This window comes from Semicossyphus pulcher, unplaced genomic scaffold (assembly GCF_022749685.1).
Source record: "Semicossyphus pulcher isolate SPU_LCO1_2020_fin unplaced genomic scaffold, fSemPul1.0.p SCAF_6, whole genome shotgun sequence".
Taxonomy (NCBI): Eukaryota; Metazoa; Chordata; class Actinopteri; order Labriformes; family Labridae; genus Semicossyphus; species Semicossyphus pulcher.
In genome coordinates, this window is record NW_027211737.1 from 29123497 (window position 1) to 29136637 (window position 13141).

General features: G+C 42.6%; 1 protein-coding gene across 1 annotated transcript in view; it reads right to left on the minus strand.

Annotated features, from left to right (window-relative positions):
* The window catches only part of LOC138609865 (breakpoint cluster region protein), a 37620-nt gene that overhangs the window by 15059 nt on the left and 9420 nt on the right, over window positions 1-13141 (minus strand). Inside the window, exons 2-8 of the mRNA XM_069682535.1 lie at window positions 6899-7080; window positions 4052-4156; window positions 2471-2656; window positions 1290-1397; window positions 997-1057; window positions 839-891; window positions 606-746 (exon numbers count right to left, since the gene is read on the minus strand). Coding sequence (XP_069538636.1) covers window positions 606-746; window positions 839-891; window positions 997-1057; window positions 1290-1397; window positions 2471-2656; window positions 4052-4156; window positions 6899-7080 — 836 coding nt within the window. The remainder of the gene's footprint in view (window positions 1-605; window positions 747-838; window positions 892-996; window positions 1058-1289; window positions 1398-2470; window positions 2657-4051; window positions 4157-6898; window positions 7081-13141) is intronic.

Consider the following 13141-nt stretch of genomic DNA (forward strand, 5'->3'; position numbering starts at 1 on the left):
GCCTCACAGAACTGCTAGTGTGGCCGCAGACTTTAGCCTTGTGTTTTGTGTGTTCCAGATATTTGTATTTAAAAAGGTCTGAAAAACAAATGCTGTTTGTATTTCAGAACACTCTGACAACCGAGAGTGAGCACACCACCACAAATGTCTGGTAGTTAGTGAAGTGTCCAGGATACTGCACAAATATAAAACCATATAAAAGCAGGGTGGGGCCTGGCCTCGTTGCTGCGCCACCACACCATTCAAACCACTGAATTTGTCCTTGGCAAAGGGAACAAGAGCTTCACAAAGGGAACGAGGCCCAACTACTCTTGTCCTTTTCCTCTGTCCGGGCCCTTGTTGAATATTAACGACAACAAACTGGGCCACATTCAGTCAAAGAGAGACATTCAGTAAGAGGACATATTTTGGTGAATAACCATCAAATCCAGAGTCAATAAAGTTTCTGTCTAAATTATAACAACTACTGAAGTATTTTTATACAGCAAAAACATTGCGACATTTAATTTGGTTGTCTGCAGGCCTGACCAAATGTATTGGTACGTGCTCAAAAATACGTTAGTACGACCCTGAGGTGATGTAGTGACTCAGTTTTCCACACTGACCTCTCCCTTCTTAATTGTCATGGACTGCCTACGCGGGGTGATCTCCTCATTAATGCTGGACAGGAAGTTCTGAGAGATGCGGAGGGCGTCCTGTAACAGCGGGTAGTCCGGGTGGCTGGAGGGCGTGTGCTTCAGGAGGTCCTAAAATATAAAAACAAGGAGAAGCTGAATAAAAACTCTCTTCTTAAAAGACTAAATGTTGCTCCAGTGTTGTGTCAGGCGGACTGACTTACATGTAAAACGAGCGTGCTGCGCGTCACTCTGTCCACAGGTTTGTAGAGAAGAGCTGTGGAGGAGGGAGAGTCAGCGCAACAGGCAGAGTCACAGCTCAACTACTTATAGCAATATTGATTAATGTGGAGGATGGCCATTCATTCCACTCCGTACTCACTTTCCAGGGAATTTTTAGCCGACTGGTCTTTGCAGTCCTTTGTGCTTTTGACCTTCAGATTCTGGCAGGAAGATAACACCAGAGGGATTAGTGAGAAAAAAATACCCTCATTAAATCACAGCGACTTCCCCTACAGTGCAATTAAAAACAATCAGCACCTCTGTAAAGAGCTGCGTGGCTCTCTACACCGCGAGGACTGCTGAAAACTGCCCTGTCATCACTTGTCCCGGGCAGCTGTACGACATCAAACACTTGGCTGCCTCCGTCCCGCTGTGCGTAGCGTGATTACATACCTCAGATATCTGTGCAAACTGAGCGTTTGCCTGGCAGCACTTGTCCGCCGTCTCCACAGCAACCTTATAGTTATCCACAAATGCCCGGTACACTCCGAGCTGGCTGGCCTACGGGGCACAAAAAGAGTGCAGATTAGATTTATTTCATAACAGATGAGAGGTTTAAGAAATGATTGCTGGTACTTTGCGTTGCCACTGAACGCTGTGCTTAGACGTGAGCTGGCATTGCGGTATTACAGGAGGAATCAGTGATTCAATCTTTGCTCACGTGTTTATATATTAATCCGTGTGTTTTCATCTTATTCATGCAGCAACAAAGACTGAGCCAGCTCTTATTCAGCGACCTCCTATAGAGCGTTTTGTTCTCCTTTACTGCCTGTAATGTGGTGGAGTGAGGCTTTTATCTGGCCGGGAGATGACTCCAGGCAGTCTGCTCACGTGTGCACTGTAAGATCCCTTGAACATTACTAACAGCCGAAGACTCCAACCTTTTTGTCAACCTGAAAGTCTCCTCTCTTTTAACTACCATTAATAATAAAGGCATGGCATTTAAGGAGTGCTATAATTATTTTCTGAAAGTTACCGACTTGTCAAACGGCGGTCTGTTTGATGAAGAGGTAACATACAATTTAATGCTGTGAGCTTTCATGTTATTTGACGCTTGGTTTTATTATCCAAAGGAGTGTTTAAATCATCTGAAGGCAGTGGCACACTTTACTAAACTTTGTATGGTAATTTAACACTTAAACTGCAGCGAACAAGTGTTACAAACATCAGTGAGTGTTTGATTTGAAGCACTTCTAACTCATACATTGTATTCCACTGCTCTCAGACTTCCTTGTTTACACTGTCGCCGGACGATTTCCTGCGGCGTTCCAGTTAAGTCAAAAGAAGTGGAAAAACAGGTTTATGTTGTTCTTGCTCTGAAACATTTCCTGCAAAGTTTTTTCTCGAATTAACTAAACCATAAAAGAAAATGTGAGAATTCTGACTCCTGAGGTATAGTTCACTATATTTATTTACATGACGTGCATATTAATGGGTCACCTGGTATGCTAGTGTTTACATAAATATTAATGAAAGCAGGTTGGAGAAAACATAGACAAAACTATACATATTTAACTTGCAGCCACAATATGACTTTGTCCAACCAAAGCTCGTAAAAACATCGTCCAACCTACCAGTTTCTGGAAGAGGTCGCCCACACACTGCTGGGGGCCCCAGTCCTGGACTCGGGGCAGCAGAGCATCGTAGAAGTCTTTGTGGATCTCATGAAGCTCTGGCACTTTGAAGAAGATGGTTTCTATCTGATGGATGGTCAGCATCGGTTGGGATGTTGTGGCTGCCGCCCTCAGAGGTTTCATGGGCTGAATGAATAATCAAAATCCATTTTTAGTAAACAGATACTGGATGAGAAAACAACCAAAAAGTCATCAGGGGTGGAGAGTAACTAAGTTCAAGAACTGTATGTATCTATATCTTTCATACAAACTATAGTGATTAAAACAGGATGAATATTAACCGATTAAGACAGGCGATATAAAAAGTAGTTAAAATTACCAGCAGTTCAACATTTACCAGATTCAACACTAAAAAGATGAACACATTAATGCATTTATAATTAAAATCCAATTCTATAAATGGTAAGTGGACTGCACTCATGCTTTTCTAGTCCTCTGACCACTCAAAGCGTGATACACTTCACGTACTGATTATACTATACACCAGTGGTTCTCAAAGTGGGGTCCTAAGACCCCTGGGGGTCCGCGAACCATAGCCTGGGGGTCCGTGAAATAATTATAATAAATGAATAATAAATTATAAAATTGTGCTGTATCATTTAAAAGTGCATGTCTACAGATGAGGACCATGTTGTGCCAATTAAACAAGCATATCCATCACTCCCACCCACGTTAGCTTTGGACCAATAGAAACTGATGTGATTCTGACACATCAAGTCAATCTGTCAATCACTCAGCTCACAACGAACTGTTCCTGCGGCTGTCTTGTTGCTGTTAATTTTCTAAAAGCTTTTAAGATCAAGTACGTGAAAAGTATAAATGCTGTCAACCTGAGTCCACAAGCAGTTTGAATAAAATGAACCTCTGTTTTAAAGTATTTAAAGTCGAGCTGAAACGGCATTTCGAGAGTATGTAGCTTCCGTATCGTGACGTATCTCCGAGTGAAACAGGACGTGCAGGCGGGACATATCATTAGAGGGATTTGATTTGATGGTTGAGAAGTGGGCGTAGACAGACGTTCTCCACAGCGCAGTAGCTAGCTAACTGACCGAGCGTTCTTGGTGCTCTGTGGCTAAATGTTGCTGATTGATTGGTTGAAATTGTTTGGTGCTAACTTACGTAAGCACGCGTGAAATTTAGTTTTTTTACTGAAGAAAGTTGGGAATGTTAAAATGTAGCAGTAACACTAACAGAGAGAAATCTGGGACTCTATAAAATATCTATATAAATAGATAAGATATCTATAAATATCTATAAAATGTATATGCTAATGAAAGCTAACATGAGTATTTTCTATCCAGATTATTTATGAATTCAAGATTTTGTTTTGTAAAAGTAAGAACTTATTATTTATTTAACTTAATATTATTTCTGATTTAAAATCAATTAAACTACTGGTTAAAGTAGGAATATCTAGCAGGTGTTTGCTAACTAGATTAGCACACATTAGCAACTATAACTTGAGTTCAACCAGGCCATGGAAATAATGATGTTTATGTGTGTGTTACAAGTTGCACGTACTATCAGTAGGGCCTCCAGGTGGCTGAGGTAGGTCTCTTCGCTGGCCAAGATTCCTGACAGAACCCACTTCCTCATCTCCAGCCCCTTCTCCTGATCCAACTCCACCTGATCCAAACATGGCAAGAGAGAAAAGAGTCGGTAAAAATAAAATCACGGCTCCTTCCGACACGAGAGGCTCACGATGATTCAAGATATGACATGTAACCTCTAAAAAGGGCTTGGTCTTGAATAAACCACCCACACACCTCTGCAAAAACGGTTGCTGTGGGATTACTGACAAAACCATTTGATTAAAAACTGTAGGAGTTTTACATTCCTCGAGGCCTGCAGCGGAGCCTCCTAGCACCGTAAGGATGAAAAATGTGTTTCTAGTCAAGGTCTTATTATTCTAAACAGGTCAAAGCCATCAGTCATCCTGCTGCTGCCTATCATGTCAGTAAAACACTCACTGGAGTCCTGAGAATGGCCGTATCAGCCGGCCGTTATATTAGCTGGATTGTTTTTTAGGCTGTGCCCCCCCACCCACTCATCTGAGTAGGCTTTGAGGATCTTTAAGAGTACACATCAGAGGATAAGAATACCACAGATAGGATGGGAACAGAGCAGAGGGGGAGGGGACTCTTTCTAACATCTGTTTGCCCACAGCATGCTGTATGGTGGTTCTCAGCAATGCCCTGCTTCATTCTGAGAGGCGCTCCCTGGTGTGTATTTCACTGTAGGCTTCTGGATGCTTCAGCTGGGGTAGAATGCCTGGCTGAAGGGCACTTCTTTAGTTTTCTAAAAGGGGACGCCACTGTTTTAACACATACAGTGAAGTCTTATCATGTACAGCTCTGGAAAAGATTAAGAGACCACTGCATAGACCACTGGTTCTACTATTTATAGGTTTGTGTAAAATGAGCCTGTGTTTTATTGAAAACAACATTTCTCCGACTTCAAAATCAAATTCTCATTTAGCTCTTTATTCACAGAAAATGACGACTGGTTAAGAAAACAAAAACTTGTTTTTCAAACGTTGGAATAATGCAAAGAAAACAAGTTCATGTTCATGTTTTATCTGGTGGAATAACCTGGTTTTTAATCTCAGCTCTCATGCATCTCTGCATGCTCTCCTCCAGTCTGTCACAGTGCTGTTGGCTGACGTTAGGCCGCTCTTGGAGCAGCTCGTCTTTGTTCGATGACTTGTGACCATCCACCTTCCTCTTGATCACATTCAGGAGGTTTTCAATGGGGTCAAATCTGGATCAGGCTGGCCGTGACATGTAGAGAGAGATGCTGGTTTAAGGAACATTTGGAGGGGTCTCTTATTATTTTCCGGAGCTGTATATATTATCACTACATCGAAGGTCAATCCACATTCTCTGGTAATAATGTAAATACTACAACCGTCTACCTCTTACGTACATAACAACCTGATTCACAACCATATTTAGCTCTGCACCTTTGCACTCTCTATTGTCTATAAGTGTTGTTGTGTTTACCTTAAATAATGTATATATATACATATATATATTAATAATTAATAAAATATTTTTGTATCCATATCTAGTAGTTTAAGATTTTGTTTCTAGTATCTAAGCGTCTGTGTTACCTTGTCTAACCGGTCCTTGTTTTGAAGTCTAGTATGTCTGTTTAATATGCGTGTCTGAACTTGAGAGCAAAGAAAACTCAGAGTCAAACTCGTTGTATGAGCCAACATACTCAGCCAATAAAGCTGATTCTGATTCCAAAGTTTACTCGTCAAAGAGGCCATAACTCTACCGACTATAACTGGTAAATAAAGTCCTCCATGTGTGGAGCAGCTTTCAAATATCTGAAGAAATAACCGTGATGCCTTCCATGACATCGATTAGCTCTGACTGTGGTGGTAGGCAGTAATATATAAAAGAAAGCCTGTTTAACACAACGCCGGGAAGTCTAGCAACAGACTCTTAGAAGTTGTATTGTAGGAAATGTGGGATCAAGTGTTTTTGAAGCTTGGCCCTTACTAGGTCAAAGAGTCAAAGTGAAGCTCTGTCCTCTGTGGCTTCTGTTGACCATTGTTCTTAAATCTGTCTCTCACAAGTCCTCCATCTTTGCAGAGTGAAAAATCAAATCACTGGAGCGCCCCTCTGTGCATTATATACCTGGTAAGTTTGCCATCTCGGCAGATGTCTGAGGACTGTCACACAATATTAATAATGACAGATTATTTTAATCACTTCACAATCTAAACAACTGCTGAGAAGACTAGGAGCCTGTGCATGGCATGTTATATTTCTGCCTCCAGTCAGATTTCTGTAGTGGTGTTTTTGTTTGCACAGAACATGAAGGGGAAGCTGTGTAAACCCACTTACACACAGATTTAAGCTTATCAGGGTGTCTGCAGAACTTTTATGCACATGCAGCAGCACAGGAGTGGAATAACAAGACGCAATATCCTCTTTGCAACAGGAAGAATGATGTTTGTAGGAAATGTTGGTGTAATCTAGTGGAACACTTGCACTCCGTCTAAAACGCAAAAGAGGCGACAAGTTTCTTTGGATCGACTTCAAATCGATTTTGGTGCAAATGCAAGAAATATTTATATAAATTGATGAAAGTAACACGACCTCAAAGTAAACTGTGGGCTTTAACAAATGCACTTCCTTTGTTTTATCAATTAGGAAGATTTTTGGGATTGATTTGGCACTTTTACACCAACACACAGACAGTAGGAGAAGCAAAGCCCGGCACTGTAATGGCGCGTGGAGTGAGGACAGTGCAGTAGACGGGGAACAGCAGCCGGAGGAGCCAGAGAAAGATGGAGGCAGCACTGCGAACACAAGTTATCAGACGTGTTGGTGGGGGTTAACCAGGTTACATTACCGACAGCGTGGACTCCAGAGAGCCTGAGGACTGGGTGTCGCGGCTGCTCCGGCTCTTGGAGCGGAGTCTGGGCGATGAGGACGGAGACCCCGTGAAGGACAGAGAGTCGTGGCCGGGCTGGTGCTCGTCTGAGGGCTCCAGGTCATAGCCGTAAGACGAAGAGGTCTCGTTGTAGGGAGCCTCTGTGAGAAACAAAAGTCACTTTATTGGTCATGAAACTGTAAAGTTGAATTAAACATGGAGAAACATCAAGCAGCAAAATGAAATATCCTTCTCTGGTTTTATTCTAACACTGGGCCAATTGAGATTAAAGCATGTGCGGCTGAAAAGCTATTTAGGAACTGATATCTGAAGGTGGTTAAGACGCCACAGCGTTTCACAGTTCACTACAACCTCAGAAGTGATGATGTAATCATGCATTTTAAGCTCAGGACAAAAACAGAAACTCATTCACAATATAGTAACATTTATAATAATAACCTGGTCATACATACTTATTGGATAGAGGATGAATTTTGAGACCTTAGACTTAGACTTAGACTTAGACTCAACTTTATTGATCCCTTTGGGATGACTCCCTCTGGGACCTCTTGTGCTCAGAGGTGTTCATTTTAACTTGCTACCTGCTCACATGCTGGATTCAAGGATGGATTTCCAAATGTTTTCAGCAGCTCTGAAGCTGCAACATTTTGCTTTGGGTATTTGCACCAATAAATGACGATATGAACTGAAACGATCGAGGCCTTAAAGCTGCACTGATCGATATTTTTCAAATGAACAATATTTCAGTGATTACGTGTCACTCATAGTGACACCCCCGAAGGCAGCTGTCACATGAATCCATACGCAGCACGCAGCAGTAGGTAAACCCCTGTATACTACCAGCACAGCAGCCAACTACACTGAACTAACTGGTGAACATAGTGGAGCATTTGGCAGCTGATGAGCCCTATGTTTCCCTCAGCAGCTTGTTTAGACCAAAAGCTGAACAGGAATAGTCCTGGACTTACATTCATCAGGAGGACAAAAAATACTCCAAATCAATGCTTATGTTTCGGTGAATTAAACAACTTTATAATGTTACAATATGCTAATCATTGTAGTTTACATTATGATTACATGGTGCATATTCCTAAATAAAAAGGTGATTTATTTATTCATTACCCTAATGTGACGCACAGTTTATCAGGAAGCTGCTCTCTGTGGTCTGCTGTTGGACTTAACATGATGACATCTTGAGGGCAATAGTGTAAAAGTGAGGGGTAAGTAGGGGCCCCTTGTTCATCTTGCTCCAGGGTTAATCTGACAATGACCGATGTTACTATATTGTAAGATAATGCTGTCATTTCTTCCATCCTCTGCACATCAAGCCAGCTAACTTGAAAAAGGACTTTCATGTCTAACAAAAGGCCGAATACTGAGGGTCCAATACTCCTCTATGTTGTTGTTTTACTACCTACCTCTGTGTTTTAATGTTTTAACACAAGATAAGTTAATGTGACTTTCATATACCGCTACACACATCAATAATGTGTCATTATGCAGAAAAACAAGGAGTAAGCAGTTATATAATGTCAGGTTTAGTTCAGGGTAAGTATCTCCATCAGTGCGTTGTTGATATGATGGCTCTTTTTTCCTGCTAAAACCAGTAAAATGTTGTTATAAGCTGACACACCGTTAGCGTGCGGTCTCTAACAAGCACCTCTCTTAATATCAAACCTCTTGTTACCTCCATAAACCTGTCACAAATCTACCACAGTGCCTGCGCCAGCCACAGACGGCTCTTGCCAGGCGATTGGATAAGCTGGAGAAAATGCACTCACTGCTGATGCCAGCCTTGTTGTTCAGAGGGTCTCTTCAGCTAAGGATCATGGGCGATGTGAAGGGCACTACTGTAACCTGCTATCATACTCACTTTATGAGTCTACTGATCAAAAGACTGCTTCAGGCTCAGTCTGGGACTAGAAGCTCAAATGTTTCACACCCTGCTAACAGCGACCACATACCTGTAACAAGAGTAACACCTAACAAGTCAGACATATATGTTGTGCTCGTCATCCCTGTGATTTCAGACTCTTATGACAACCTGAAGATGAGGATCAACAAGCTCTGTAAGCTGTAATTACTGTCAGCTGCCCCTGACTCAACAACACTTATCGTCATTATTATCATCATTATCGGCGGCAAGGATGTGACGGCTGGCAGAAGCAGGATAGAGATCTCGAACAGCAGACATGTCTAGCGATATGGAAAAAAGTATGATAAGAGGAGGCTCCAAAACTGGTTCCTCTCAGCTTGAAAACAGGAAAGAGAGGATTCCGGAAACCAGGGGGTGGATAAAGCCGAGTCACCCTGGAGAGGCCTGGAAACACAGGCAGACTGACAGGATGACATCCACAGAGGCCGTGACAAAGGGCTCAAACAAACACGCTGGGCCCGGCAGAGAGGCAGTGAGCTGTATTGACTGCTCTAGGAAGAGAATACTGCAGGCCAAACAGCTTCAGAGCACAGGGGAAGTCCATGTGAAAGGCCACTCTGTGTTCTAGAGAGATTATAGATCAGCCGCGACACTGGGTGAATAACACATCCTCTCTCAGGCAGCGGCCTCCGAACCACCGACTATCTGCTTCCAGGGAAAAACAGTTTGGACAAACATTATAAAGACGGATAACAGGAGGGTTTCTTAAAGGTGTTTTAAAGGGACAGGGCTGGTTTAGCCTCTCTATAGTTATAAAAACAGAGACTTCATAAAGGTTCTTCAGTGTCCAGCGTTGTTCTAGTGATCACAAGCGCTACTGAGGAAGTGTCTAGGCAGGTCTGTCCGGAAAATTCAGCTATTCATCGGCTTCAGAGCGGAAACAGGCTTTCAGCACAAGGTCATCTTTTCACAAACAGCTCCCTCGCCCACTCCGTACACACACACGTTCATCTCTGCTCATCATATTTTCATTTCAGCCAAACTTCCACCTCCAGAAACTGATTTTTACCATTTCTTTTAAGCTATTGTTACCCAAAATGCAATCTGTTTTAGTAAAGACCCTTGTGTTTTTCCCCACAGGGCTTGTTTGTCCGTGTAAACTGTTTTCATGTCCTTTGTTTGTCCTGATTGTGAAACAGTCTTAACAAATACAGTGAAGCAGAGACTGTTCTTAAAAGTCCTCAAACTACTTGCCAGAACTGTCGCATGAGCTGTGCGAAGTGTGCAACAGCAAAGGGCCTTGCGCCTCTAAAGGGCCTCGCACAGTGTCTATAGCAACACTTCTATAGTTGCCCAATACTGCGGGAAAACCGCAGACCTGGCAACCCTGGATTCGCACCCTCCTTTGTTCTTTTACTAGAAATAATATTTTAACAAATTTCTCCGGTTTTTTTCAGATTACGTAGTGCATGCTCCATCGGCCGCACGAGAGCGCAACAGATTTCGTAAACACGAGTCAGGTGCTGAGAAAAAACTTCCAGCATGATGATGCTGCATTATTCTACTTGCTAAAAATGTAGCGCACCGAGATTACACGTGCAGCAGAGCTAGGATGGGAATATCTATGTGCTTGTTTTATGCGCATGCATGTCAATGAGCAGAGCCTTGCACGTCAAGTCCGCACCGGGCCTCGCACCTCCCCTGCAACGGCTCTGCTACCTGCAAAAGCAATGTATCCCCGCTACATTAAAAGGCCTCAAAAGCTGGAATGTATAACCGTCTTGTAAACTGTCATTAAATCCCCCATTTTCAAAGGTGTATGACTGAGGACGAGGACCGCGTATTAACGAGAATCTAGGGAAACCATGCGTAGCAGGATACAAAGGTTACGATTCAATATGTTGGGATGTTATAGCAATACTGTAAGCAATGTGATATATTGCATTCTTTAAACTGTTTTAACAGTTTTTGTAGACTTTTTATGCCTTAATTTCAGAGGGAGGAGAGTGGATAGTGGCCGAAATGGGGGAAGAGAGTGGGGAGAGTGGGGATGACACGCGGCAAAGGGCCGAGGGCAGGAGTTGAACCCGGGGCCGCCGCATCAAGGACTATAGCCTCTATATATGATCGCCGATTCAACCACTGAGCCAAACCGGCGCCCTGAGTAAACACATGTTTTACTTCTTGATGCAGTCAGAAGAAGAGTCTGCATCCGTATTCAAACATCCCCTGTAATATCCAACACTGTAGCACTACTTTATGTGCAGTTTGAGAAAAATAATTTAAATCTTTACATGTTAACTATTAATTAAAAGTTGATACAGTGTTTATAAGAATCAAAATAATACTGCGTTCCTCACGTGTATCGATTTTTTCCCGCTGAGGACACGACCTTGTGTCCTCAATGGTAGCTACAGCTTTGTAAGCGGATTAAACTGCAATCGAAAATTCCTTTTGAAATGGCATATCTGTACCACAATGATTACTTGTTGACTAACACATGTGCTGACAGAAATATATGTTTGATAAACCAGATTTGGCTGATGTTATTTGCCCTGTTGACGTGTCCTTGGGTTAGGGTGAGGTTAAAGAGAAATAATGCTCCAGAACAGAGTGCATAGACGCTAAACGTTAGAGATCACATGAAGAAATGATGCTACTTCCTTTTTAACAATCCACACCTGCCCAATAAGACATCACACAGTAGGATGGAGGGTGGCACTTCTACAGTATCTCCTCCATGTCCTGAACCCAACTCGCTGCAGCTTAAAATGGTTTCAACCGTGCAACAGAGCTGTAACAAATACACTCTAATGACATTACATAAGATCGCTGAGTCCGACAGCTGCAGTCGTGAGCTGTGCAGAGCCGGGGATCAGAGAGAGAAGCTGATTTGGTTTAGGACTGTGTCTGATCTCCGTAAATCTGCGTTTTTCAAGAATTTCATTTGACTGTATTTCCAGCAGCCGTGGTCTCACAGATGTCAGATTACTGCACATCAGTGGGAGAGAAAAAACAGAAAGATTTCAGCTGGAATCACCTTTTAATACCAAACACACATTGCCTCTGCTCTCCCACACAACCACACGGCTAAAAATAGAACATAAGGATATACGAGGACTCTGCCAAACAACTGGTTCCTTACTCTCCAGGCCTGGAGAATAATCACCATGAAACATTTTCCCTTCCTCTAGCATGTAAACAAGAGCCATGTTCAGAAGACAACCACAGCAGTTTAATACAGCGGTCAGGTTGGATGTCCTATTGATGACTAAGCAAAGACACATTCCCAGCCCTAATCCTAATCCATAGAGATGAACTACGATAAACAGGCAGAGCGAGAGCGACAGATGTGCAGCTGAGACAGCATCAGTGATTCACTCTCACAGAGATAATCATGTAGTCACTACACCACAGCATCACACAGCACCCACAGAAGAAGGAGCTTTCTCTTCTATTTTATGACTATGTCTGGTTTTATGTTGAGACTGAAAGCTCATGCTTGGTTTATGAATGACAGAAAACCTTTTCAAGTCAAGCCAGACGTTTTACTCGGCCGCCGATATTTTGATGCATATCGGCATCGGCCTTTTTTTTTAATCCGACGGCCGATAAGACAAATTTAAAACTGGGTTATTTTGGCTCTGATGCAGCCGCGCCTCTCTGTCTGCAGTCACTACTCTGTCTCCAGCATTGTCCCACCCACAGCACTGATTGGTTACACGCAGAGCCATGGCACAGGTAACAGCCAATCAGCAGTGAAAGCTGTGCATGCAGAGTGCTCGCACACACGGCGGAGAGGAGAAAAAGTTCATTTCTTTGCTAATTTTATTTAACTTTGTTTTATTTACTTTATAAAACTTTAGGAAGTTATTTATTTAAATTTTCAGTTAACTTTATAAGAGATGCTGCTGACCCTGGGAACTCCCTGCGCTTTTTGTTTGTTTGTTTAATAAACATATGCTTAAAGGCATTTAAACAAAGTTAAGTGTTGGAGTTTGTATTATTCAAAATTTTGACGCCAATATTTTCACTTTTACTGCAAATGAATATCGGCTGCAAATATCGGTTATCGGCCTCCTTGACTACTAATAATCGGTATCGGCCCTGAAAAAACCATATCGGTCTATCTCTACTCTGTAGTATGAAGTTGTACATGTCACTAAAATACAGATGAATTACAGATGAATATATAAAGATTTTTTTCACTTGTCATCGTCGTGCCGCAGGCCGGGGTCACCACGTACAGCCGTCACCCTTCAGCCCGTTCCCCTCTCTCTGCTCTCCCTGTCACCGCTTTGTTTCCCCGGCGACCGCACAGTCTG